Source organism: Ylistrum balloti, unplaced genomic scaffold, assembly GCF_031769215.1.
Source record: "Ylistrum balloti isolate Yb309-2 unplaced genomic scaffold, AGI_CSIRO_Ybal_v1 Utg369764, whole genome shotgun sequence".
In the NCBI taxonomy this organism is placed as follows: domain Eukaryota; kingdom Metazoa; phylum Mollusca; class Bivalvia; order Pectinida; family Pectinidae; genus Ylistrum; species Ylistrum balloti.
The window spans coordinates 534,661-561,509 of NW_026781961.1; the positions used below are offsets into that span (position 1 = coordinate 534,661).

Sequence of the window (26,849 nt, forward strand, 5' to 3'; positions counted from 1 at the left end):
TACTGTCAAGTTTCTCAACACAGCTATAAATAATGTCTAATATAACAGCTATAAATAATGTCTAGTATAACAGCTATAAATAATGTCTAGTATAACAGCTATAAATAATGTCTAATATAACAGCTATAAGTGATGTCTAGTATAACAGCTATAAATAATGTCTAATATAACAGTATAAATAATGTCTAGTATAACAGCTATAAATAATGTCTAATATAACAGCTATAAATAATGTCTAATATAACAGCTATAAATGATGTCTAGTATAACAGCTATAAATAATGTCTAATATAACAGCTATAAATAATGTCTAGTATAACAGCTATAAATAATGTCTAGTATAACAGTATAAATAATGTCTAGTATAACTATAAATAATGTCTAATATAACAGCTATAAATGATGTCTAATATAACAGCTATAAATAATGTCTAGTATAACAGCTATAAATAATGTCTAGTATAACAGCTTTAAATAATGTCTAATATAACAGCTATAAATAATGTCTAGAGTATAACAGCTATAAATAATGTCTAGTGTAACAGCTATAAATAATGTCTAGTATAACAGCTATAAATAATGTCTAGTGTAACAGCTATAAATAATGTCTAATATAACAGCTATAAATGATGTCTAATATAACAGCTATAAATGATGTCTAGTATAACAGCTTTAAATAATGTCTAATATAACAGCTATAAATAATGTCTAGAGTAACAGCTATAAATAATGTCTAGTGTAACAGCTATAAATAATAATAGTATAACAGCTATAAATAATGTCTAGTGTAACAGCTATAAATAATGTCTAATATAACAGCTATAAATAATGTCTAATATAACAGCTATAAATAATGTCTAGTGTAACAGCTATAAATAATGTCTAATATAACAGCTATAAATGATGTCTAATATAACAGCTATAAATGATGTCTAGTATAACAGCTTTAAATAATGTCTAATATAACAGCTATAAATAATGTCTAGATATAACAGCTATAAATAATGTCTAGTGTAACAGCTATAAATAATGTCTAGTATAACAGCTTTAAATAATGTCTAGTGTAACAGCTATAAATAATGTCTAGTATAACAGCTATAAATAATGTCTAGTGTAACAGCTATAAATAATGTCTAATATAACAGTATAAATAATGTCTAGTATAACAGCTATAAATGATGTCTAGTATAACAGCTATAAATAATGTCTAGTGTAACAGCTATAAATAATGTCTAGTATAACAGCTATAAATAATGTCTAGTATAACAGCTATAAATGATGTCTAGTGTAACAGCTATAAATAATGTCTAGTATAACAGCTATAAATAATGTCTAGTATAACAGCTATAAATAATGTCTAGTATAAAACCAATTTTAGAATTTTGAAATAGAAATCTTTTGGTTTGTCCTTAGATATGACAGTTAGTTATGCCTGGAAAATAATCACTTATTTCATCAGGCTGTTGAATTAACTTTTTCTTCATGAGTATACTTTGTTTAAATCATAGACCAATAAATATTCAATTGTCTATCCAACTTTTTTTTGACCAATAAATATTCAATTGTCTATCTGACTTTTTTAGACCAATAAATATTCAATTACCTGACTTTTTTAGACCAATAAATATTCAATTGTCTATCCAACTTTTTTCAGACCAATAAATATTCAATTGTCTATCTGACTTTTTCAGAAAAAAGATTCAACCTCACCACTGGGTTCCAATCTTGTAGACAATATTAATTGTAAAACACAAGCATAAGGAAAGAAAATCAATAACAATAATAAAATACAATGAATGACGTCACGAAATCATCCGAAACAATTTAATTAAAAAACATCTGGTACAATTACCAACATAAGCGCCTGGTACAATTTCCAACATAAGCGTCTGGTACTATTACCAACATAAGCGTCTGGTACAATTACTAACATAAGCGCCTGGTACTATTACTAACATAAGTGTCTGGTACAATTACTAACATAAGTGCCTGGTACTATTACTAACATAAGCGTCTGGTACAATTACTAACATAAGCGCCTGGTACTATTACTAACATAAGCGTCTGGTACAATTACTAACATAAGCGCCTGGTACTATTACTAACATAAGTGTCTGGTACAATTACTAACATAAGTGCCTGGTACAGTTACCAACATAAATGTCTGGTACAATTTCTAACATAAGCGCCTGGTACTATTACTAACATAAGCGTCTGGTACAATTACTAACATAAGCGCCTGGTACTATTACTAACATAAGCGTCTGGTACAATTACTAACATAAGCGTCTGGTACAATTACTAACATAAGCGTCTGGTACAATTACTAACATAAGCGTCTGGTACAATTACTAACATAAGCACCACAGTAAGGATGACTTACTATTACTAAGTTTGGTCTAGCATTGTACATATGTTGTAAAGTGCTTGATCACTGTCTATTACTTACCTTGACAAAATTGTCTGGGAACATGCCAGTTTTACCATTGAGTTCACCTTCCCACCAGCCTCCTTCAGACATAGTGACATTTTTGATGATGTCTCCCACTTTGATGTTGAGTTCATCTTCCTGTTCTGCTGCATATTCAAATGTCACTTCCACATCCACTGAAACAAAGAGTACATCTTATGTTATCAGTCATGATTAGGAACACTTTAGAAATAAAGGGGAGTTGGTTGAGACATGTCGTCAAGGTAACTCTGATTTGTTAACAAGCAAGAACAGCAGCAAATATCAAGCTAATTGATGTTGCTGTTCAACAATCTCAACACACAGTTTCTCCAGGCATTTTATAAGAATAAATGGGGTCTTCTGTACATGCATAGTTTGATTGAAGTTCCTAAAACTAAGGTAAATCTTCTGCCAGCCTGAACAAAATCATGTCAATATTGTTTCAACCATAAAAATTTACAGTGAATGCCTGTGAAATTGATTTTTATTCAAATTTGAGATTGACCTATCAGACTTTGCATTGCCCAAAATCATAATGAATTGTTTAAAACAAGACTGCAAGACATAAAGATACAGATGTTTTATAACAACTAAATGTTGATTAACTTTCAAGAAATGGCATATCTTTTTTTAAACTTCATTACTTCATATTGAATATCCAAAACCAAATATTATGTAGGCCTGAAAGCTCATATCTGCTTCTAATGGCTGAGCACAAACCAACAAGGGATAGTTTTGGTATGACTGTCTTAACAATGTTCATCTTTAACAATGCACATGCCAACATTCCTTGCTCTGATCACTAATGATAAAGAGTTTGAGCCTCAAGTTGTGTCATCTGGCACAAGCTACTATATCAATGAACTAAGTAACAAGTATATACTATCACTTAAGCAATGGTTAATTAAAACACTCCACCATTTACCATTGATGTGAATTGTGACCACGTGGTGCAGATACTGCCAATCCCATCAATTGTTAGGCATACGTAAGATCTCACAAAGAGTTTAAATGGTTCAGATTGTTAGTAAAAACAAATTAAAAGAACAGAAGGGTTCAAACTAGACAGAAAATAATTGTTTTCATAGGAAAGATAACCTTCCTATTTGAACTGACCACAGATTTATTGAAGTGAGGTTTTTTTTTCAATTTCCTTCAAAAGGTGATTATGACAACTTCAGTGCAGTCTCTGAAACATTATCATATCTTCTTTTTATTTATGAGATTTTGGCTGGAAACGTTTCTTTGAATAAGGATTTAAGCAGGAATATTCATCAAAGTGTTTGGTTCAGTTTAGAATTTGTTGTATCAAATGTCTTAATACATTGAGGTATTCTTTCCTTATGAGAATACTTGTAGAAGTTGAAATATTTCAAATATTTTTCAGACAACAAACATCAAAAAACAAAAAAATTTCAGGAATATTGATTGATCTCTTTTTGACATATACAAGATTAAAATGAGGAAAACAGTATATCCATGATCCTCATAATTACTTTGTCTGTAAAATAAACACTGTATGGGTTTACTGTAATGATATAAGTGCAGTAAACCTTATCCAGAATAACTATATGATGACTTACAATAAATCATAGTCCTTTAATCTAACGTCTATAAACCAATAATTCCTAATATTTTTTCTCACACAATTCTTAGTTTTCTTCAGAAAATATGATACAAAGGTTTGATCTCAAACTCACAACTTACAAAGTGATGACATTCTTGAACAATATAATTCTGGTACACTACTATACATACTTATCTGACATATCATATTACTTCAATACAGTATATAGTATACTATACAGTATGTTCCAGGTGAAAAAATACTTACACAATTTCTTGGTTATTTATGAGATATTGTTAAAAGATTATGACACATCTGACCTCTAACTTATTCTGTGACCTTGAATGTGGATCAAGGTCATTTATTTGAATAAATTTTGTAGCTCTTCCTTCCAGCATGTAATGTTACTGAAGCCTACATTTTTGCCTGGGACTCACTGAAAGAAGTTGGGACCCAGATTATAACACCAGTAACAGAGATGAGGCTCTAGAGAACTTAACTAGTATGCTTGTGTCTCTAGAGAAGTCTATCAAAAAACTGGAGAAAGATGAGCATGACTTAAAGGTATAACAGAAACAGTGGAGGAGCAAACAAATCAGGCAGCACTTCCAATGACCCATTAGAGGGATGGTATAAAGTACAATGCTACTTTTGTAAAGAATCTGGTCATATGAAAAGGAAATGTTGTAAATATCTAGCAACTTTAGCTCAGAATGCTGAAGATGAAACTTCAAATGCCAGGCTTCTGTAATGTGTGTAGGAATACAGTGGTGCAGAGTCAGGGGTAATTGTACACTTGGATATCAATGGAGTCAATGCCAAGTTTCTCACAGATACAGGTGCTACTGAGTCACTGGTGTCCTCACAGATACAGGTGCTACTGAGTCACTGGTGTCCTCACAGATACAGGTGCTACTGAGTCACTGGTGTCCTCACAGATACAGGTGCTACTGAGTCACTGGTGTCCTCACAGATACAGGTGCTACTGAGTCACTGGTGTCCTCACAGATACAGGTGCTACTGAGTCACTGGTGTCCTCACAGATACAGGTGCTACTGAGTCACTGGTGTCCTCACAGATACAGGTGCTACTGAGTCACTGGTGTCCTCACAGATACAGGTGCTACTGAGTCACTGGTGTCCTCACAGATACAGGTGCTACTGAGTCACTGGTGTCCTCACAGATACAGGTGCTACTGAGTCACTGGTGTCCTCACTAGTGTTGTTCCGATTAATCGAGTTAATCGAGTATCACTTGTTTGAGATGTTTGATCAATTAATCGATTAAGAAATCTGTAATCGATCATCGTGATGTATGAAAATAGATTATTTGAACACTGAAATTATTTTCAACATTAATAAAATTATTTTAAAAAAACCGACATTTATTTATATTAAAAAGTATTCTGTGCAATAAACGAATAACAAGCACACAAAATGATGGTGTAGGTACAACAGTTTTAGTAATTACGTGAATTGCTGTTAAAACATTACACAAAATACGTACTTAGACTTGAACAGTGATTCAGATTGGCCCAGCTTTCTTTAGGACAGATGTCCTAAAGACTGAAATTTTCTAAGGCCATTTTGTTCGAAAGCACAAAAAACATTCAGGCCACAGTCAAACGATAAACATTTATTTTTATGCACAAGACAGTCACAGTAGTAGAGTACATCAACCATTTAAATTGTTGTAACCATTTTTGCTGAAATTTTCTGGCTGTCGTGGTTTTATTTTCTTCTTGTTTGGCAATTATAATTGTTTCGTCCTGTTCCAGTGTTGGTCTAGAAACACCGCAAGAAAATAACGTTTTTTGGCCCTCTTCAATGTACTTTCGTTTCTCGCTGGAGATCATTTCATATGACCTAGAAATTGAGCAAGGAGTCTGAGAGCTTTATCAAAACACTGATGCCATAAGCTGAGTTCCATGCCACCAGTGCAGAATCTATCAAGACTGGGAATGCCACCAAGAGGAAAACACAAGTTTACATACAAAGATTTAAACTTATAGCTAGGACAGCACAATCTCAGATCTAAACTTATAGCTAGGACAGCACAATCTCAGATCTAAACTTATAACTAGGGCAGCAAAATCTCAGATTTAAACTTATAGCTAGGACAGCACAATCTCATATCTAAACTTATAGCTAGGACAGCACAATCTCAGATCTAAACTTATAGCTAGGACAGCACAATCTCATATCTAAACTTATAGCTAGGACAGCACAATCTCATATCTAAACTTATAACTAGGGCAGCACAATCTCAGATCTAAACTTATAACTAGGGCAGCAAAATCTCAGATTTAAACTTATAGCTAGGACAGCACAATCTCATATCTAAACTTATAGCTAGGACAGCACAATCTCAGATCTAAACTTATAGCTAGGACAGCACAATCTCATATCTAAACTTATAGCTAGGACAGCACAATCTCAGATCTAAACTTATAGCTAGGACAGCACAATCTCAGATCTAAACTTATAGCTAGGACAGCACAATCTCAGATCTAAACTTATAGCTAGGACAGCACAATCTCAGATCTAAACTTATAGCTGGGACATCACAATCTCAGATCTAAACTTAATAGCTGGGACATCACAATCTCATATCTACACTTATAGCTAGGACAGCACAATCTCAGATCTAAACTTATAGCTAGGACAGCACAATCTCATATCTAAACTTATAGCTAGTACAGCACAATCTCATATCTAAACTTATAGCTAGGGCAGCACAATCTCATATCTAAACTTATAGCAAGTACAGCACAATCTCATATCTAAACTTATAGCTAGGACAGCACAATCTCATATCTAAACTTATAGCTAGGGCAGCACAATCTCATATCTAAACTTATAGCTAGGACAGCACAATCTCAGATCTAAACTTATAGCTAGGACAGCACAATCTCAGATCTAAACTTATAGCTGGGACATCACAATCTCAGATCTAAACTTAATAGCTGGGACATCACAATCTCAGATCTAAACTTATAGCTGGGACATCACAATCTCAGATCTAAACTTAATAGCTGGGACATCACAATCTCATATCTACACTTATAGCTAGGACAGCACAATCTCAGATCTAAACTTATAGCTAGGACAGCACAATCTCAGATCTAAACTTATAGCTAGGACAGCACAATCTCAGATCTAAACTTATAGCTAGGACAGCACAATCTCATATCTAAACTTATAGCTAGGACAGCACAATCTCAGATCTAAACTTATAGCAAGTACAGCACAATCTCATATCTAAACTTATAGCTACGACAGCACAATCTCATATCTAAACTTATAGCTAGGGCAGCACAATCTCATATCTAAACTTATAGCTAGGGCAGCACAATCTCAGATCTAAACTTATAGCAAGTACAGCACAATCTCATATCTAAACTTATAGCAAGTACAGCACAATCTCATATCTAAACTTATAGCAAGTACAGCACAATCTCATATCTAAACTTATAGCAAGTACAGCACAATCTCATATCTAAACTTATAGCTAGGACAGCACAATCTCATATCTAAACTTATAGCAAGTACAGCACAATCTCATATCTAAACTTATAGCTAGGACAGCACAATCACAGAAAATTAATCGTATAGGTTATATATACAAAGAACATACAGTAAAATGAAAAAAGTGAACGACTTATGGCATGTCACTGCATGACAGCACAATCACAGATCTTATATTATAGCTAGGACAGCACAATCTCAGATCTAAACTTATAGCTAGGACAGCAATACAATACAATATCTGATTTTATCTTATAGCCATGACAATACAATATCAGATTTTATGTATCGAGCTATTTTTATGTATTTTTCAGGGGTTTTATGCTCTAGTGGTCCACGGGAAGGCCCAATAAACAATGACAGGCATTTATGAGGTTTTGTTCTTTTTTTTGACATATAACTTTGATAGACATTACCTTGCTCACCAATCTGACATGAATTTTCTGACTTAGTTACCCATAATAATGATATTATTTTGGGGTTTTTTTTAACAATAAGCCTAAATGGCTAGTGAGTGATTATTTTCATTTAGAAGTATATAGGTAGTTTAATACCCAAGAACTGTTGTGGTACTAGATCTGGAACGATGAACTTCTCAATAAAAAACGTTAAAAGCATAGAAAGTTCTTCCTTTTCTACTTCGGCCGCAAAAGATTGGAATTCCCTTCCAGAAAATATTAAAAATTCTAAAAATAAATATCATTTTAAAAACAAAGTAAAACAATTTCTGATGCTACAATCAAAACGCGAATTTGACAACCCCTTCGTCTACTATTGAGCTCAACCTCCACTTCTTTGCGTCTGGTTGAACGGGTAGTGATGTTATATTATTTTTCATATTATGTTATATTGTTCATGTTATATTATTATGTAATATCTCTTCAAATCCCATCCTTTTTCATAAATGCCCTGAAATGTGCCAAAACATTTTATTCACTTTCAGTATTTGTTTTTCATATCTATGTAAATGTAATTTTCATTCAAATGTAGTGCTCTGTTTCATTTATAGTTAATGCTGCGAATATTAATTCAATCTCATTTTCCATGGCTTTACATCTCAACCGGAATGATTACACCTTAAATGGACCCCATTGGAAATAAGCCTATTTTATAGGCTTTATGGGTAATCCAAGGCCAAAGGCATTTTCATCTGGTTTTATCAAATTTCTCTCTTTTTTATTGATATTTCTAAAATTTTCAACTATTTTACTTAGAAGATTTGCAAGCACAGTGTAATTTAATTTCTGCGATACTAGTTTAAACTGTGATATTTTAAGGTATGTGAAATTCTTCTGTAATATTTCATATTTCATAATTAATAAATTTTAAGAAATCCACAATAATTTATTACTGATTTTAATTGTTATTGAATTGCTTATGTAATGTGATATTTGTAATGTGTAATTTTATTATGCCTTTGCCTGAATAAACATAATAATAATAATAACAGAGCTGTCCTTCTGTTTAACATAGGATACCGGGATTTTTAACCTTTATTTCTCACTTTTTCTTTCCTCTTTGAACAAAATCACATCACCTATTTTCTTGACATGTATTTTGTTTTATTTCACAATAATAATTTGCCAAGAATGTATAAACTGAAAGACGAGTAATATTCAATGAGATTCTGACATCATGAATTCGATGCCATGGGAATACACATGGTTCACACACCTCTCCATCCATCATAAGGCTGTCAGGTTCGGAGTGTTCGCTTAGAGTCACGGAGTGACGTTCTCTTACATAGAGCTGTTAAATCTAATGGCTTCATTTATATGTATATAATATTGTATGATTATTCACCCATTTACGGTCAACTGTTCGATGTATCTTAGAAACTTCCCTGAATAACTTCCTGTCAAAACATGAAAGTCCTACCGCCCTCGAGATGTTTAAAAAGACTTTCCGCATGAGTCATGATTGTTGTAATGTTATGTTACCTTGTTTAAGAGGACAACACTGAATAAAATGCAGACTTTTTATTAACATGAGTCAATTTCTCTAGTCAGTTCTCTATCATTCTCATGTTATTAGATGTACAGGTAATTCGATAATTTGCAAACTCCTACGGAAGTGTCTTGAAATCTGTGTCAACACCGACAGGTCAGCGGGTCACCACACGGGAAACGTGTGTACCTGTACGGTGTATATACACCCAGAGACATTTTTATCACTTAAATGGTAGTTTCACATCGTTGTTATGATGCACACACGTAATTTGTTTCATCAATACTCACCCATTGCGATCCTACTTTGAGATTCCAAGTTGTCAAATCCTCATCTCTATAAATGACTTCCAAAATGGCGCCTGGTCATGTGACTTGTCAGATCGACTTCAATCTTTGGCTATAGTCTGTTTCATGAAATAACACCAATATTTCTGTGTACCGAAACCCTCATGTCAGCAATTTTAACTTTCAGAACCCTTCGTGCTAGTTTGGGCGGGTCTATAGTATGTTTATATAAAACCAGTCTGAGTATGAATCATAATGCCGTACCTTTCTGGGGTTTAACAGGCATATCCTATATCTACGACACAGGCTTGTGCAAGTAGGGGAGAGTTAACAGTGTTTTATATTCTAACCAGAATTTTTATGTAATCAAACTTAATGTACTATAAGGTTACGATTTTAAAACGATTACAGCATTTTTGGGTTTCAAGAAAAACAACAGACATTTTTCATAAATTAAATCAATGCCAAAAACATTTTTCATAAATTAAATCAATGCCCAAACAAACCTAAAGTTTGCTTTGTGCTGTGTCATGTCGCTATTTCATTGCGTTATAATTAACATACCCAGAGACATATAACCATAGCACACAATACTATCATACGCAACTGGATTGTTTTTACTGCAAAATATTAAAAATAACAATACCATTATTTTGTAATATATACAGTTCGCCCGTTAGAAATTGAGACCTGTCAAACCATTGTTGGATAATGTACATAAGAAAGATAAATGTATGCGAAGAAATGATTGTGTCTCTCAAAATTGTGGCGTTGAGTGCTAACATGTGACGAAAAAGAAGAAACAGTTTTTATTTAATCATTATATTTCCCGCCAAATCGAACTTGGTAATCTCGATCTTTTCTGCAAGAGCAGGTTTCTTTCATCAGTACACATACTGATTTGGATTTCCTTGTGTGTATTTTCCAATTCTACATAGTAACATTCTTCTTTCCCAAACCAGTTGGGTTTACGTATCGCAACAATGATTTGATACTCCAAGGATCTGTTCATAATATCGCACATGTAGATCCTTCTTGAACACCGGGTCTTATTCCTCGTTTGTAATCTTTAAATGGTAAATGAGCAAATATTTTTCTCTATTTTGACCTCATTTCACTGATTATCAGCTAAGATTTTGTTGACGTCGGTACGATCCGAAACCGGAACAGGTGGTCCGATGTTGGTTTTGTGAGTTATTTGATTTATTTTCGTAAAATAGCTAATTTAGTGATATAGTTAAATAGGCAGTAATATATTTCGTTTGCAAGAAATCATAGGCAATATTGGTATGAATCTACATTTTTCACACGTTCGTCTTCATAAAGAAATCCCAAAATCATACGAAACTAAAGTGAGGCGCTTGTTGCTACTCAAAACAAATATGGTGGACGAGCATCTACGGTGTTTAGTTTGTGGGTGAAAAATTAGGTAATCCATCATATAAATCGCCCCACGTTCCATTTTACGAGGTGAACAAGGAAATAATATATATATCAGGTATACTGCACTTTATTTAAAATAACGAATGCTGTTAGAAATATATTTAAAGGTCTGACTGTCAAGTTTATATTTTGACACAGCACAGTTTTATGCTTGTTCTGGTAAAAGGCATTTATTGGTGTATGTATACAGATAATTCGGAGATTGTTTCGTACAACACATTTAGAGTAACACTATCTTTACAGTTGACTCAGAATGAAGATACAAATGTTTCAAAATGGTTCTAAAGGTGTCATGTTTATGTATAAAAGTGTAGTAGTAGCGAGAACAGGTTGCCTTTCTAGTAGCGGTTAGTGGGTATTTCCTTTTTTCAACGGGTAAAGTGTCCGACTAGAGACAAGAGGATCGCTAGTTCAAACCACAGGAGTGGCAGGGTGTTTTTCATTACTCCTTAATTGATATTTCAGATTTATGCCATTGACTACTCCAGGGGTAGAAGCTATGTGAAATTGAAATGCTTACTTAGAGATATCAAACATGGGTTGTTGTTGTCTTCGGGGTTAAAGACTTTGTGAAGGAGGGAATAGTATAGAAGTGGACAGTACAGGTCATCTTAATAACCTTGGTTAGTAGGAATCTCCTTGATGTCAAGTGGTAGCATGTCCAACTAGAGATGGAAGGATTGCTAGTTCAAACCCAGCAGTGTTTTCCGTTACTCCTTCACAAAAGGATTGGGTTAGCATGGCTTATACAGATTTAAAATACAGTCTCGGTCAATCAGATGAAAGAGCATGCTTGTTTTGCACAGCTGGTAAAATGATGTATTATTGTGATGAAAATCTGGATTAAATGATTACTTTTGAGTTGTATGACAGGAAGTAATGATTTCCCTGTAGTCATATGGTAGAATATTTAACTGGTGAGCTTGAAGTTGCTAGTTAGAGTCCCAGATTTAGGGATAGGAATGGGGTGATTGCAGGGCATTTTTTATTACTCCTTCTTATTACAGAGGCTTGCGTTGTCACACTGGAGACTTAAGTTTGATTCTTGTCAACTTGGGTAGGAATTTCTTCATCATTCCTTGTTCTATCAAAAATGCTTACTGAATTAAAAAAAAAAAAAAGAAATTTAAAGGAACTAAATACATAGAGGCTAACAATCCATAAAGTCAGAAAAGTTTCATTGCAATGGGATCCACAGAAAAAATTGATTTATTATCTTTGTAGATATGATGTGATAATCACCATTTTATTTTTTCTATTTTTTTTTCAGTTTTAAGGTGATATAAATACCTTCAGAAAAAATCTTAAAACACACAAAATGGGAAAGAAGAAAGGCAAAAAGGGAAAGGGAGGAGGAAAGAAGGGAGGAAAGAAGAAGGAACCCCAAATGACAGCAAAGGAGGCAATTTTAGCATACCAGTAAATAGTGTTTTTGTTACATTTGAACTAAAATTAGTTATCATACAATTCTAACAATATAATGTAGAGCATCGTTGACAACTCCTAGAAGGATGAATCCTATGTATGATACAGTCTTGTTCAATAGTTTGCTCTATTGTATCTAAGTATTAATTTGGTTTTTTTCCGATTTATAAAAAAAAGCATCTGTTGAGAATTTGGTAGCTGTATTATAATTCTATGTACACTAAGGATGAAAGTAGTGTGATGAGATGGTAAACAGATTATAGACCAAAAATACACCAGATGTCAAAGTTAAGTTAAGTTAAGTTAAGTTAAGTTAAGTTAAGTTAAGTTTATTACCAGAACAGGATATACCTATCCTCTACTCTGGTCTCAAAAAACATACAATATATATACATGATATTTCATATAATAAATATAGTATGTACAAATCAAAATAATATGTCCAGCTTTTAGTTCCGTAGAATTACTATTAAGACAGTCTTTATTGATATATCAGCTCTATAATTAAAAATGATATCTTGGTTTTCCCATAACTTATCAAGCCTATTTTTGAAACAGTTCGTGTTTGAGGCAGATACAACAGTTTCTGGTAATGTGTTCCAAATGCGTGCTGCTCTCACAGAAAAGTAATTACTTCTTAGTTTAGATTTAGCTCTTTGTGGAAAAAGTTTTTTTGAGTTTTACTCTAACACTGTGTTTATCGGACATGTTCTCCCATAACTTTATGCATGTACAGCACTCTTCGTCGTACACTCCGCTGATCATTTTATATATCTCGATCATGTCACCTCGCAAGCGTCTATAGGCCAAGGTAGGCAGTTTTAGTGTTTTTAATCTTTCTTCATATGATAAATTCCGTAATTCAGGTAGGCACCGCGTTGCTCTTCTTTGAACATTTTCAATAAGATCTATATATTTATATTTGTAGGGATACCATACTGCACTTGCGTAGTCTAGCTGGGATCTAACAAGCGATTTATATAATAGAATGAATAATTTGATGTCCATAAACTGGAAAGTTCTTCTTAGCATCCCAAACATTGAGTTAGCTTTTTTCACTTTCTCACTGATATGATTTTCAAAACTCAAGTCAGACTCAAAAATAACTCCAATATCTTTCTCCTTCGATGTTGTCTGAAGTTGATTTCCATTTAGATGGTATATAGCCATATCTGTATGTGTTCCTATACGCATATGTTTGCACATGTCAACAATGTACTGTTGTCAATTTGGCTGTGCTTTGTTAAACACTTGGTCATAGCAGTGCAAGAGTCTATGGCCCTCCTCATCCCTGTTAAGTACTGGCCCGCTGCAGCATTTCCAGATAGCTTCCTTAACCAACCGCCTGAAAAGTAATTTTTCCTGTCAAATATTTTGGAATTTTCCCAGTCAATGATACGATTTTGCTGTGTGGAATGATCTGTAAATGCAGATTTATTGATCTGGGACTGTGAATGTTTTTCACTGTGATCTAGTGAATTTTTTGCCTTCTTGGTATTCCGCGTAGTTCTGAAGTTCATTGAGTCGGACCCCAAATTTCCTGCCTGTTCCTGCAATATATGGTGCATCACAGTTCTAGCATGTGATTTTATATACACTTTCTGCAATATTCTCTTTGGGTGTTTTACTCTTAGAATGAACTAGGATATTTGGGAGAGTCTTGTAAGGTTTCATGACTGTTGTAATTCTATGACCACAGTAGATCCTCTGAATTGTTTTTGGTAAACCTTTGATGTAAGGGATAACAACTTGTCCTTTCATTTTGTTCTTTTCCTTGCTGTTTTGTCTCAGTCTTTTTGCTTACATCATATTCATTGTTAACTCTCTGGCTTGCCCGTTCAGAGTATCCACATGTTGTCATGGCGCTGTGGATATGATTTTGTTCTTGCTTCTTGTCTTGCTCTTCTGTGACAATCGTTTCACATCTGTTGAGGTTCATATAATGCCCAACTTTTGGTGTAAGGGATGGTGCGATCAGATTTGAGATATTGGTCTGTGTGCATCTTTTTCTTGTAAACCAATACTTTGATAGTATTGTTATCTTTCTTTACTAGGAAGCTGTTAATTGTCTTAGTTTACATAGGATTATAGTACAACCAAAAAGTTGGTTGGTTCCTTACCACCCTGCACATTACGCACATCAGTGCTAGTATTCTCCACACTGTTCATTTGTCTGATGAAGGTTATGTGTTGACAGGCCGTTAAGAATGTCAATAATAATAATAATAATAATAATAATAATAATATAAAATTGAGACCAATGATTTGTGACAATAAAATGATGACTGTTAGCACTGCCAGAATAGATTAGTTTAAATTAGATGCACATTTATAGAACTATTTATCACATGGTTGCCTTGCTATTCAGTAAATATACCCATAATATATTTTTCCATATTAAACATGTGTAATATAGCTTATTGCGACATCACTTTAAATACGGTAATGAAATCATGTCACACATTCACACAAATTGCAGTGTGATGTTATAGTGGAGATCATAGATGAGTCATGACTTCATTTGATGTGGAATGGTTTTCTACCATATTTGCCTGAATAATCGATCATGTGGTAAAAAATCTTAAGTTCCTGTACGTTTGATATGTGATTTATGAAACTCGTCACAATTTTTCATTTGAGCTTGTCAAAGCTAGTTATACTACAATGTAAAATTCCTAGACTGGTTTCATAAATTCATTTTCCAAATAGAAACTAATGTAAGACCCTATATATACTTTGTATTTGTTTCTAGAATTGGAATCGTAGAGAAAAAATTGGAGGATGTCATGTTTGAGTCAAGAGGATGGGAAGATAAAAATCACCGCCATGAAGAAAGGGTAAGATTAGTTAATTTATTCAATGTAAAACAATGTATGTACCAAGCATCATAATGTTGATAATCAAACATAACAACCTGAGCTGTTAGTGACTAGTTATCAGAAAAAGGACATGCCTCATACCAAAACGATAAAACAGAAAAAAAGGAGAAAACAACAACAGCAAGGAGTCTGATAATATTTCAGTAAACTTTGCAGCTGTTTAGTTTTGTAGTTTTTGTGAAATGTTTGTTGTTGTGTAAAATTAGTTGTTGTGTAATGTTTGTTGTTGTGTAATGTTTGTTGTGTAATGTTTGTTGTTGTGTAATGTTTGTTGTTATGTAATGTTTGTTGTTGTGTATTGTTTGTTGTGTAATGTTTGTTGTTGCGTATTGTTTGTTGTGTAATGTTTGTTGTTGTGTAATGTTTGTTGTTGTGTATTGTTTGTTGTGTAATGTTTGTTGTTGTGTAATGTTTGTTGTTGTATAATGTTTGTTGTTGTGTAATGTTTGTTGTTGTATAATGTTTGTTGTTGTGTAATGTTTGTTGTTGTGTATTGTTTGTTGTGTATTGTTTGTTGTTGTGTAATGTTTGTTGTTGTGTATTGTTTGTTGTGTAATGTTTGTTGTTGTGTATTGTTTGTTGTGTAATGTTTGTTGTTGTATAATGTTTGTTGTGGTGTATGGGTTGTTGTTGTGTATTGTTTGTTGTGTAATGTTTGGTGTTGTGTAATGTTTGTTGTTGTGTATTGTTTGTTGTGTAATGTTTGTTGTTGTGTATTGTTTGTTGTGTAATGTTTGTTGTGTAATGTTTGTTGTTGTGTAATGTTTGTTGTTGTGGAATGTTTGTTGTTGTGTATTGTTTGTTGTTGCGTATTGTTTGTTGTGTAATGTTTGTTGTTGTGTAATGTTTGTTGTTGTGTAATATTTGGTGTTGTGAAATGTTTGTTGTTGTGTATTGTTTGTTGTGTAATGTTTGTTGTTGTGTATTGTTTGTTGTGTAATGTTTGTTGTTGTGTAATGTTTGTTGTTATGTAATGTTTGTTGTTGTGTATTGTTTGTTGTGTAATGTTTGTTGTTGTGTATTGTTTGTTGTGTATTGTTTGTTGTTGTGTAATGTTTGTTGTTGTGTATTGTTTGTTGTGTATTGTTTGTTGTTGTGTAATGTTTGTTGTTGTATAATGTTTGTTGTTGTGTAATGTTTGTTGTTGTATAATGTTTGTTGTTGTGTAATGTTTGTTGTTGTGTAATGTTTGTTGTTGTGTATTGTTTGTTGTGTAATGTTTGTTGTTGTGTAATGTTTGTTGTTGTGTATTGTTTGTTGTGTAATGTTTGTTGTTGTGTATTGTTTGTTGTGTAATGTTTGTTGTTGTGTAATGTTTGTTGTTGTGTAATGTTTGTTGTTGTGTAATGTTTGTTGTTGTGTAATGTTTGTTGTTGTGTAATGTTTGTTGTTGTGTATTGTTTGTTGTGTATTGTTTGTTGTTGTATAATGTTTGTTGTTGTGTATTGTTTGTTGTGTAATGTTTGTTGTTGTTAGTACTGAAACTTGGGGAAAGTAACTAAAGTAGTACTAGATCAGTGAAATACTAAAGGTTTCTAAAAATGACAACGTTAACTGTCATTGTGGTGGGTTTGAATGTTTCAGAATGAGAAGCTCCTTTCTGAGCAAGAACTTCTGATCAAACATTTGCTGAAGCAGGCCAAAGAGGTAGAAAAATATTTTGAAAATGAAGAAGTAAAAACCCGTGATGATGTCATAATGACAATGAAAGACAAATGGGGACGACAACGCCAAAAGGAAAACGAACTGACAGGTAGGTCTGTCTGGTCAACTGAAATCACCAGTATCATGACAGACCAACAGAAATCACCAGTATCATGACAGACCAACAGAAATCACCAGTATCATGACAGACCAACAGAAATCACCAGTGTCATGACAGACCAACAGAAATCACCAGTATCATGACAGACCTACAGAAATCACCAGTATCATGACAGACCAACAGAAATCACCAGTATCATGACAGACCAACAGAAATCACCAGTATCATGACAGACCAACAGAAATCAGTGTCATGACAGACCAACAGAAATCAGTGTCATGACAGATATTTTTATATAATTTAAAGAAACATCTTAATCATGTAGTTATGATGAAGTCATACTGTCACAGTTGATTTAATTCTACAACAACACATCAATATTTTGATTATTGTTCTGGTGTACATTATCTGTGTAACAGAGCTGAAGAAGCGAATTGCTGAGACGGAAGGGAAGATAAGCCGAGAGGAGAAGGAGGTGGAGTTATGGCTGGCATTCCGTGATAAAGGTGACATGGAGCAGAAGAAACAGATCCAACTTCTAAAGGATGAACTAGTTGACATGGAGATCAGCTTTGGTGATATGAAAAGTAAGAAAGATGCAATGACAGTTTGTCAACAACAAAAAAATGAAGATTTATTCGGTTCAAATTAGCTCCTGTTATTTGTCTTTGTTTGAATATCTAACAAACTTGAATCTTATTTTCTTTGCTAAAGATCATTTGGAACGTTCACAAGAAAAAGCAACAGCAGAAATCAACCAGCATACCGAGGAAACGGTGGACAAACAGAAATATTTAGCTTCAGAGGTTTGTACTGGTGTCCTGTGTATGAGTTTATACAGAAATATTTAGTTTGAGAGGTTTGTACTGGTGTCCTGTGTGTGAGTTTATACAGACATATTTAGTTTGAGAGGTTTGTACTGGTGTCCTGTGTGTGAGTTTATACAGACATACTTAGTTTGAGAGGTTTGTACTGGTGTCCTGTGTGTGAGTTTATACAGACATATTTAGTTTGAGAGGTTTGTACTGGTGTCCTGTGTGTGAGTTTATACAGACATATTTAGTTTGAGAGGTTTGTACTGGTGTCCTGTGTGTGAGTTTATACAGAAATATTCAGCTTGAGAGGTTTGTACTGGTGTCCTGTGTGTGAGTTTATACAGACATATTTAGTTTGAGAGGTTTGTACTGGTGTCCTGTGTGTGAGTTTATACAGAAATATTTAGTTTGAGAGGTTTGTACTGGTGTCCTGTGTGTGAGTTTATACAGACATATTTAGTTTGAGAGGTTTGTACTGGTGTCCTGTGTGTGAGTTTATACAGACATATTTAGCTTGAGAGGTTTGTACTGGTGTCCTGTGTGTGAGTTTATACAGACATACTTAGTTTGAGAGGTTTGTACTGGTGTCCTGTGTGTGAGTTTATACAGAAATATTTAGTTTGAGAGGTTTGTACTGGTGTCCTGTGTGTGAGTTTATACAGACATACTTAGTTTGAGAGGTTTGTACTGGTGTCCTGTGTGTGAGTTTATACAGAAATATTTAGTTTGAGAGGTTTGTACTGGTGTCCTGTGTGTGAGTTTATACAGACATACTGTGTTAGTTTGAGAGGTTTGTACTGGTGTCCTGTGTGTGAGTTTATACAGACATATTTAGTTTGAGAGGTTTGTACTGGTGTCCTGTGTGTGAGTTTATACAGACATATTTAGTTTGAGAGGTTTGTACTGGTGTCCTGTGTGTGAGTTTATACAGACATATTTAGCTTGAGAGGTTTGTACTGGTGTCCTGTGTATGAGTTTATACAGAAGTGTTTAGCTTGAGAGGTTTGTACTGGTGTCCTGTGTGTGAGTTTATACAGACATACTTAGCTTGAGAGGTTTGTACTGGTGTCCTGTGTGTGAGTTTATACAGACATATTTAGTTTGAGTCCTGTGTGTGAGTTTATATGAACTATTTAGCTTGAGAGGTTTTTACTGGTGTCCTGTGTGTGAGTTTATACAGACATATTTAGCTTGAGAGGTTTGTACTGGTGTCCTGTGTGTGAGTTTATACAGACATACTTAGTTTGAGAGGTTTGTACTGGTGTCCTGTGTGTGAGTTTATACAGACATACTTAGTTTGAGAGGTTTGTACTGGTGTCCTGTGTGTGAGTTTATACAGAAGTGTTTAGCTTGAGAGGTTTGTACTGGTGTCCTGTGTGTGAGTTTATACAGAAGTGTTTAGTTTGAGAGGTTTGTACTGGTGTCCTGTGTGTGAGTTTATACAGAAATATTTAGTTTGAGAGGTTTGTACTGGTGTCCTGTGTGTGAGTTTATACAGACATACTTAGTTTGAGAGGTTTGTAATGGTGTCCTGTGTATGAGTTTATACAGAAATATTTAGTTTGAGAGGTTTGTACTGGTGTCCTGTGTGTGAGTTTATACAGAAATATTTAGTTTGAGAGGTTTGTACTGGTGTCCTGTGTGTGAGTTTATACAGACATATTTAGTTTGAGAGGTTTGTACTGGTGTCCTGTGTGTGAGTTTATACAGACATATTTAGCTTGAGAGGTTTGTACTGGTGTCCTGTGTGTGAGTTTATACAGAAGTGTTTAGCTTGAGAGGTTTGTACTGGTGTCCTGTGTGTGAGTTTATACAGAAGTGTTTAGTTTGAGAGGTTTGTACTGGTGTCCTGTGTGTGAGTTTATACAGAATTTTTTAGTTTGAGAGGTTTGTACTGGTGTCCTGTGTGTGAGTTTATACAGAAATATTTAGTTTGAGAGGTTTGTACTGGTGTCCTGTGTGTGAGTTTATACAGACATATTTAGTTTGAGAGGTTTGTACTGGTGTCCTGTGTGTGAGTTTATACAGAAATATTTAGTTTGAGAGGTTTGTACTGGTGTCCTGTGTGTGAGTTTATACAGACATATTTAGTTTGAGAGGTTTGTACTGGTGTCCTGTGTGTGAGTTTATACAGAAATATTTAGTTTGAGAGGTTTGTACTGGTGTCCTGTGTGTGAGTTTATACAGAAATATTTAGTTTGAGAGGTTTGTACTGGTGTCCTGTGTGTGAGTTTATACAGAAATATTTAGCTTGAGAGGTTTGTACTGGTGTCCTGTGTGTGAGTTTATACAGAAATATTCAGTTTGAGAGGTTTGTACTGGTGTCCTGTGTGTGAGTTTATACAGACATATTTAGTTTGAGAGGTTTGTACTGGTGTCCTGTGTGTGAGTTTATACAGACATATTTAGCTTGAGAGGTTTGTACTGGTGTCCTGTGTGTGAGTTTATACAGACATATTTAGTTTGAGAGGTTTGTACTGGTGTCCTGTGTGTGAGTTTATACAGAAATATTTAGTTTGAGAGGTTTGTACTGGTGTCCTGTGTGTGAGTTTATACAGACATATTTAGATTGAGAGGTTTGTACTGGTGTCCTGTGTGTGAGTTTATACAGACATATTTAGTTTGAGAGGTTTGTACTGGTGTCCTGTGTGTGAGTTTATACAGACATATTTAGTTTGAGAGGTTTGTACTGGTGTCCTGTGTGTGAGTTTATACAGACATATTTAGTTTGAGAGGTTTGTACTGGTGTCCTGTGTGTGAGTTTATACAGACATATTTAGTTTGAGAGGTTTGTACTGGTGTCCTGTGTGTGAGTGTTTTTACACATTGTTAGTTTTTGAGGTTTGTTTTGTTTTCCTCTCTGTGAGTTTATACAGAATTTCTTAGTTTGAGAGGTTTGTACTGGTGTCCTGTGTGTGAGTTTATACAGACATATTTAGTTTGAGAGGTTTGTACTGGTGTCCTGTGTGTGAGTTTATACAGACATATTTAGTTTGAGAGGTTTGTACTGGTGTCCTGTGTGTGAGTTTATACAGACATATTTAGTTTGAGAGGTTTGTACTGGTGTCCTGTGTGTGTGTGTGAGTTTATACAGACATATTTAGTTTGAGAGGTTTGTACTGGTGTCCTGTGTGTGAGTTTATACAGACATATTTAGTTTGAGAGGTTTGTACTGGTGTCCTGTGTGTGAGTTTACAGACTGTGTGTGAGTTTATTTACATGTTTAGCTTGAGAGGTTTGTACTGGTGTCCTGTGTGTGAGTTTATACAGAAATGTTTAGTTTGAGAGGTTTGTACTGGTGTCCTGTGTGTGAGTTTATACAGACATACTTAGTTTGAGAGGTTTGTGTGTCCTGTGTTGAGAGGTTTGTACTGGTGTCCTGTGTGTGAGTTTATACAGACATATTTAGTTTGAGAGGTTTGTACTGGTGTCCTGTGTGTGAGTTTATACAGACATATTTAGTTTGAGAGGTTTGTACTGGTGTCCTGTGTGTGAGTTTATACAGACATATTTAGTTTGAGAGGTTTGTACTGGTGTCCTGTGTGTGAGTTTATACAGACATATTTAGTTTGAGAGGTTTGTACTGGTGTCCTGTGTGTGAGTTTATACAGACATACTTAGTTTGAGAGGTTTGTACTGGTGTCCTGTGTGTGAGTTTATACAGACATATTTAGTTTGAGAGGTTTGTACTGGTGTCCTGTGTGTGAGTTTATACAGACATATTTAGTTTGAGAGGTTTGTACTGGTGTCCTGTGTGTGAGTTTATACAGACATATTTAGTTTGAGAGGTTTGTACTGGTGTCCTGTGTGTGAGTTTATACAGACATATTTAGTTTGAGAGGTTTGTACTGGTGTCCTGTGTGTGAGTTTATACAGACATATTTAGTTTGAGAGGTTTGTACTGGTGTCCTGTGTGTGAGTTTATACAGACATATTTAGTTTGAGAGGTTTGTACTGGTGTCCTGTGTGTGAGTTTATACAGACATATTTAGTTTGAGAGGTTTGTACTGGTGTCCTGTGTGTGAGTTTATACAGACATATTTAGTTTGAGAGGTTTGTACTGGTGTCCTGTGTGTGAGTTTATACAGACATATTTAGTTTGAGAGGTTTGTACTGGTGTCCTGTGTGTGAGTTTATACAGACATATTTAGTTTGAGAGGTTTGTACTGGTGTCCTGTGTGTGAGTTTATACAGACATACTTAGCTTGAGAGGTTTGTACTGGTGTCCTGTGTGTGAGTTTATACAGACATATTTAGCTTGAGAGGTTTGTACTGGTGTCCTGTGTGTGAGTTTATACAGACATATTTAGTTTGAGAGGTTTGTACTGGTGTATAAACACTAGTAATTGTTTGTATTGATGATTCATACTAATAATCTGTCATATATTCATTGTCTAGAATTAGTTCCTCCATAAATTTATCCATTATCCGTCTGTGACATATGATTTCACATTTGATTCTGTATTTACTGTTGATAACTTGTCTGATGTTTTACTGAATGAGACAAACAGAACTTAACCAGGTTGTTGAGGAGTGACCAGTTACCATGGAGACAGATCCTATACTTAAATAAAAAACTTCTATCTCAATATCATGTTTTTGTTTTTCAGAAAGCCATAGGTCAGCTAGACAAGTACAGTCGGCAAGAGGTTCTTGACAATGATTGGCTCCGACGAGAGGTTAAAGTTCATTTTATCATTTAATCCTAGGATTGATTGTGATTTAGAGGATATATAGTGTGATAACCATTAATATCACTCACTGATGTCACTTATATAAACAGTGTAATACAGCTTCAATTTGTTGTCCTTCTCTCAGTCTGATAACACTCATATACAACATGATGAATTTTATTTTTCATCTTTGGTAAAAAAAAAACAGGTCGAGATCCACAAGGCAGAGTCTGCAGAGCTTAGAAAGGAAGTGGAGGACTTAGAGAAGGCCAACCTCCTGGTGATGGCCGACTTATTTGAGTGCAAAATAGAGGATCTGAAGGTGTCAAGGTCAGTGATAATTACAAAATAGTTCAAGGTTGTATCTGAAGGTCAACATTGATGTTGAGGTTAAAGTTTACTATGACAGAAAGGTTGAATCAGTTAACAGTGTTGATGACATTAAAGGTTAAAGGATATTCATCACAAGTAAGGTTTATATAAAAGGATTTTCAAGTCACTGGAGACAAAGCCTCATGGTGACCTTTTGAGATCACCTTCATCCAGCGTAGTGTGCTGTGCATCCGTAAACAAGTTAACATGTTTTTTACATCTTCTCAGAAACTCCTGATTCAATTTCAATGAAATTTTGCAGAAACCTTCCCCGGCCTAAGATGAACCAAATCATGAAATATACAGTCCCTACCCTACAGGGGCCTGAGGGGTGGGGGCGAATAGGGGTCAAATTGACTCAGATTTCAAAAATCTTCTTCTCAACACCCAGATATGGTAGAATCAAATGCTCACCATGAATGGAAGCATCTTAAGGTGCTTTAATTGCCATTTCCATTTAAACCACTACAATAAACATATGTACTCAATACTTTCTTTTTTAGAAAATATTTTGTCTACAGATTGGTAATGTTTCTATGGGGAAATATAAGTATGTCAAAATATCGACCAATTCTAGCTGCTTGGATGTCCATAGTTTATGTTAAAAATAGCAATAATGGAGACTTTACAAAGAGAAATAGTTTTGGTTGTGGATGGAATTGTTTAGTTAATGTAATCTGAATGAGGGGTGAACTGGTTTACCTGGTACATGTAAAGTAATAGAAGTAAATTGATAAGTAAACAACCTATTGTCTTCTGCTAGAAACTTCTTCCTGACTCAGTTTGAGGAAGGTGGGGAGAACCTGGACAATACTGGTATTCTGGAGATGGATCTGGCACAAATTTCTATAAATGACACAAGTACAGACACTTCAATCCTTGCCATCAAGGAGGCCGAGGAGACAATCTCAGGTAATGCGGATTGTTCATCAACATTTCTGACAATAATTACTAGTTATGAATGACTAACAAGATTTTAACAAAAATTAGGTCAGAAACATCCTTGGGGGAAGATGACTCATTTTATATCAATTGAGATATACTGAAATATTCTACACCATTAGATCTATACATTGTAGATATACAGGAGAATTATACACCATTATATCTATACATTGTAGATATACAGGAGAATTATACACCATTAGATCTATACATTGTAGATATACAGGAGAATTATACACCATTAGATCTCTATACATTGTAGATATACAGGAGAATTATACACCATTAGATCTATACATTGTAGATATACAGGAGAATTATACTCCATTAGATCTATACATTGTAGATATACAGGAGAATTATACACCATTAGATATATACATTGTAGATATGCAGGAGAATTATACACCATTAGATCTCTATACATTGTAGATATACAGGAGAATTATACACCATTAGATCTATACATTGTAGATATACAGGAGAATTATACGTCATTAGATCTATACATTGTAAATCTCAGTACATGATAATTACACTGGAACATTATGCACCACTGTTTTTTTGTTTGATTACAGCTCGAGCTGGCAGTGCCACACAGAGGGCAGTGGAAAAGAAAGTCTTTTCAATGGCTGCCCCACCCTTCATAGAACATGATGGGGACAGTTCCTCAGAGGATGGTAAGAGAATTATAGTTTCAAGACAGACATATAGGCTGTATTACCATTCATAGACTGTATTACCATTCATAGACCATTCATAGACTGTATTACCATTCATAGACTGTATTACCATTCATAGACTGTATTACCATTCATAGACTGTATTACCATTCATCGACTGTATTACCATTCATAGACTGTATTACCCTTCATAGACTGTATTACCATTCATAGACTGTATTACCATTCATAGACTGTATTACCCTTCATAGACTGTCTTACCATTCATAGACTGTATTACTATTCATCGACTGTATTACCATTCATAGACTGTATTACCATTCATAGACCATTCATAGACTGTATTACCATTCATAGACTGTATTACCATTCATAGACCATTCATAGACTGTATTACCATTCATAGACTGTATTACCATTCATAGACTGTATTACCATTCATAGACTGTATTACCATTCATAGACTGTAATACCAATCAGAGACATTAATACCAGTCAAAGACTGTAATACCATTCATAGACTGTATTACCATTCATAGACTGTATTACCATTCATAGACTGTATTACCATTCATAGACTATATTACCATTCATAGACTGTATTACCATTCATAGACTGTATTACCATTCATAGACTGTATTACCATTCATAGACTGTATTACCATTCATAGACTGTATTACCATTCATAGACTGTATTACCATTCATAGACCATTCATAGACTGTATTACCATTCATAGACTGTATTACCATTCATAGACCATTCATAGACTGTATTACCATTCATAGACTGTATTACCATTCATAGACCATTCATAGACTGTATTACCATTCATAGACTGTATTACCATTCATAGACCATTCATAGACTGTATTATCATTCATAGACTGTATTACCATTCATAGACTATATTACCATTCATAGACTGTATTATCATTCATAGACTGTATTACCATTCATAGACTGTATTACCATTCATAGACTGTATTACCATTCATAGACCATTCATAGACTGTATTACCATTCATAGACTGTATTACCATTCATAGACCATTCATAGACTGTATTACCATTCATAGACTGTATTACCATTCATAGACTGTATTATCATTCATAGACTGTATTACCATTCATAGACCATTCATCGACTGTATTACCATTCATAGACCATTCATAGACTGTATTACCATTCATAGACTGTATTACCATTCATAGACTGTATTACCATTCATAGACCATTCATCGACTGTATTACCATTCATAGACCATTCATAGGCTGTATTACCATTCATAGACTGTATTATCATTCATAGACTGTATTACCATTCATAGACTGTATTACCATTCATAGACTGTATTACCATTCATAGACCATTCATAGACTGTATTACCATTCATAGACTGTATTACCATTCATAGACTGTATTACCATTCATAGACCATTCATAGGCTGTATTACCATTTATAGACTGTATTACCATTCATAGACCATTCTTAGTCTGTATTACCATTCATAGACCATTCATAGGCTGTATTACCATTTATAGACTGTATTACCATTCATAGACCATTCTTAGTCTGTATTACCATTCATAGACCATTCATAGACTGTATTACCATTTATAGACTGTATTACCATTCATAGACCATTCTTAGTCTGTATTACCATTCATAGACCATTCATAGGCTGTATTACCATTCATAGACTGACCAATCATAGACTGTATTACCATTCATAGACTATATTACCATTTATAGACTGTATCCATGGTAACTATATTATGACTGTATTCACGGTAACTGTTTCCATGGTAGTTCGAGTACGGTAGAAGTAGTTATTAGGTATACATATATCTGTTTATGTTTCAGATGAGAGTGTTGACACAGAGCTCCTAGATAACATGTATTTTGAAGAAGAAGACTTTTCAGTAAGTACTCTCATGATATTATATTAATTCATAAAGTTTTGATGGTTTGTACATTCATAGAAGAATTTTGATTGTTCCAGTTTACTTCTGTTTATTTTTAACTCAATTTTACTCAGGAAAAAGGATGCTTTTAAAATTGG

At 34.2% G+C, this 26,849-nt stretch overlaps 2 protein-coding genes across 6 annotated transcripts in view; one reads left to right on the forward strand and one right to left on the reverse strand.

Moving 5' to 3' along the window:
• LOC132543794 (SH3 domain-containing kinase-binding protein 1-like) overlaps positions 1–9,850 on the reverse strand; it is a 63,387-nt gene extending 53,537 nt beyond the window's left edge. For both annotated transcript variants that reach the window (XM_060207320.1, XM_060207319.1), the window contains exons 1-2: positions 9,784–9,850; positions 2,450–2,607 (exon numbers count right to left, since the gene is read on the reverse strand). In XM_060207320.1, coding sequence (XP_060063303.1) covers positions 2,450–2,607; positions 9,784–9,787 — 162 coding nt within the window. In that variant the 5' untranslated portion in view covers positions 9,788–9,850. The remainder of the gene's footprint in view (positions 1–2,449; positions 2,608–9,783) is intronic.
• LOC132543795 (coiled-coil domain-containing protein 83-like) overlaps positions 1–26,849 on the forward strand; it is a 58,389-nt gene that overhangs the window by 29,378 nt on the left and 2,162 nt on the right. For 2 of the 4 annotated variants that reach the window (XM_060207322.1, XM_060207324.1), the window contains exons 2-11: positions 12,494–12,642; positions 15,401–15,485; positions 17,112–17,280; positions 17,712–17,879; positions 18,007–18,098; positions 22,718–22,786; positions 22,989–23,110; positions 23,916–24,064; positions 24,676–24,777; positions 26,651–26,709. In XM_060207322.1, the coding sequence (XP_060063305.1) occupies positions 12,542–12,642; positions 15,401–15,485; positions 17,112–17,280; positions 17,712–17,879; positions 18,007–18,098; positions 22,718–22,786; positions 22,989–23,110; positions 23,916–24,064; positions 24,676–24,777; positions 26,651–26,709 (1,116 nt within the window). In that variant the 5' untranslated portion in view covers positions 12,494–12,541. Of the gene's footprint in view, positions 1–11,172; positions 11,279–12,493; positions 12,643–15,400; positions 15,486–17,111; positions 17,281–17,711; positions 17,880–18,006; positions 18,099–22,717; positions 22,787–22,988; positions 23,111–23,915; positions 24,065–24,675; positions 24,778–26,650; positions 26,710–26,849 lie in introns of those variants that run through there. The other 2 variants (XM_060207323.1, XM_060207321.1) reach the window with 2 other exon arrangements.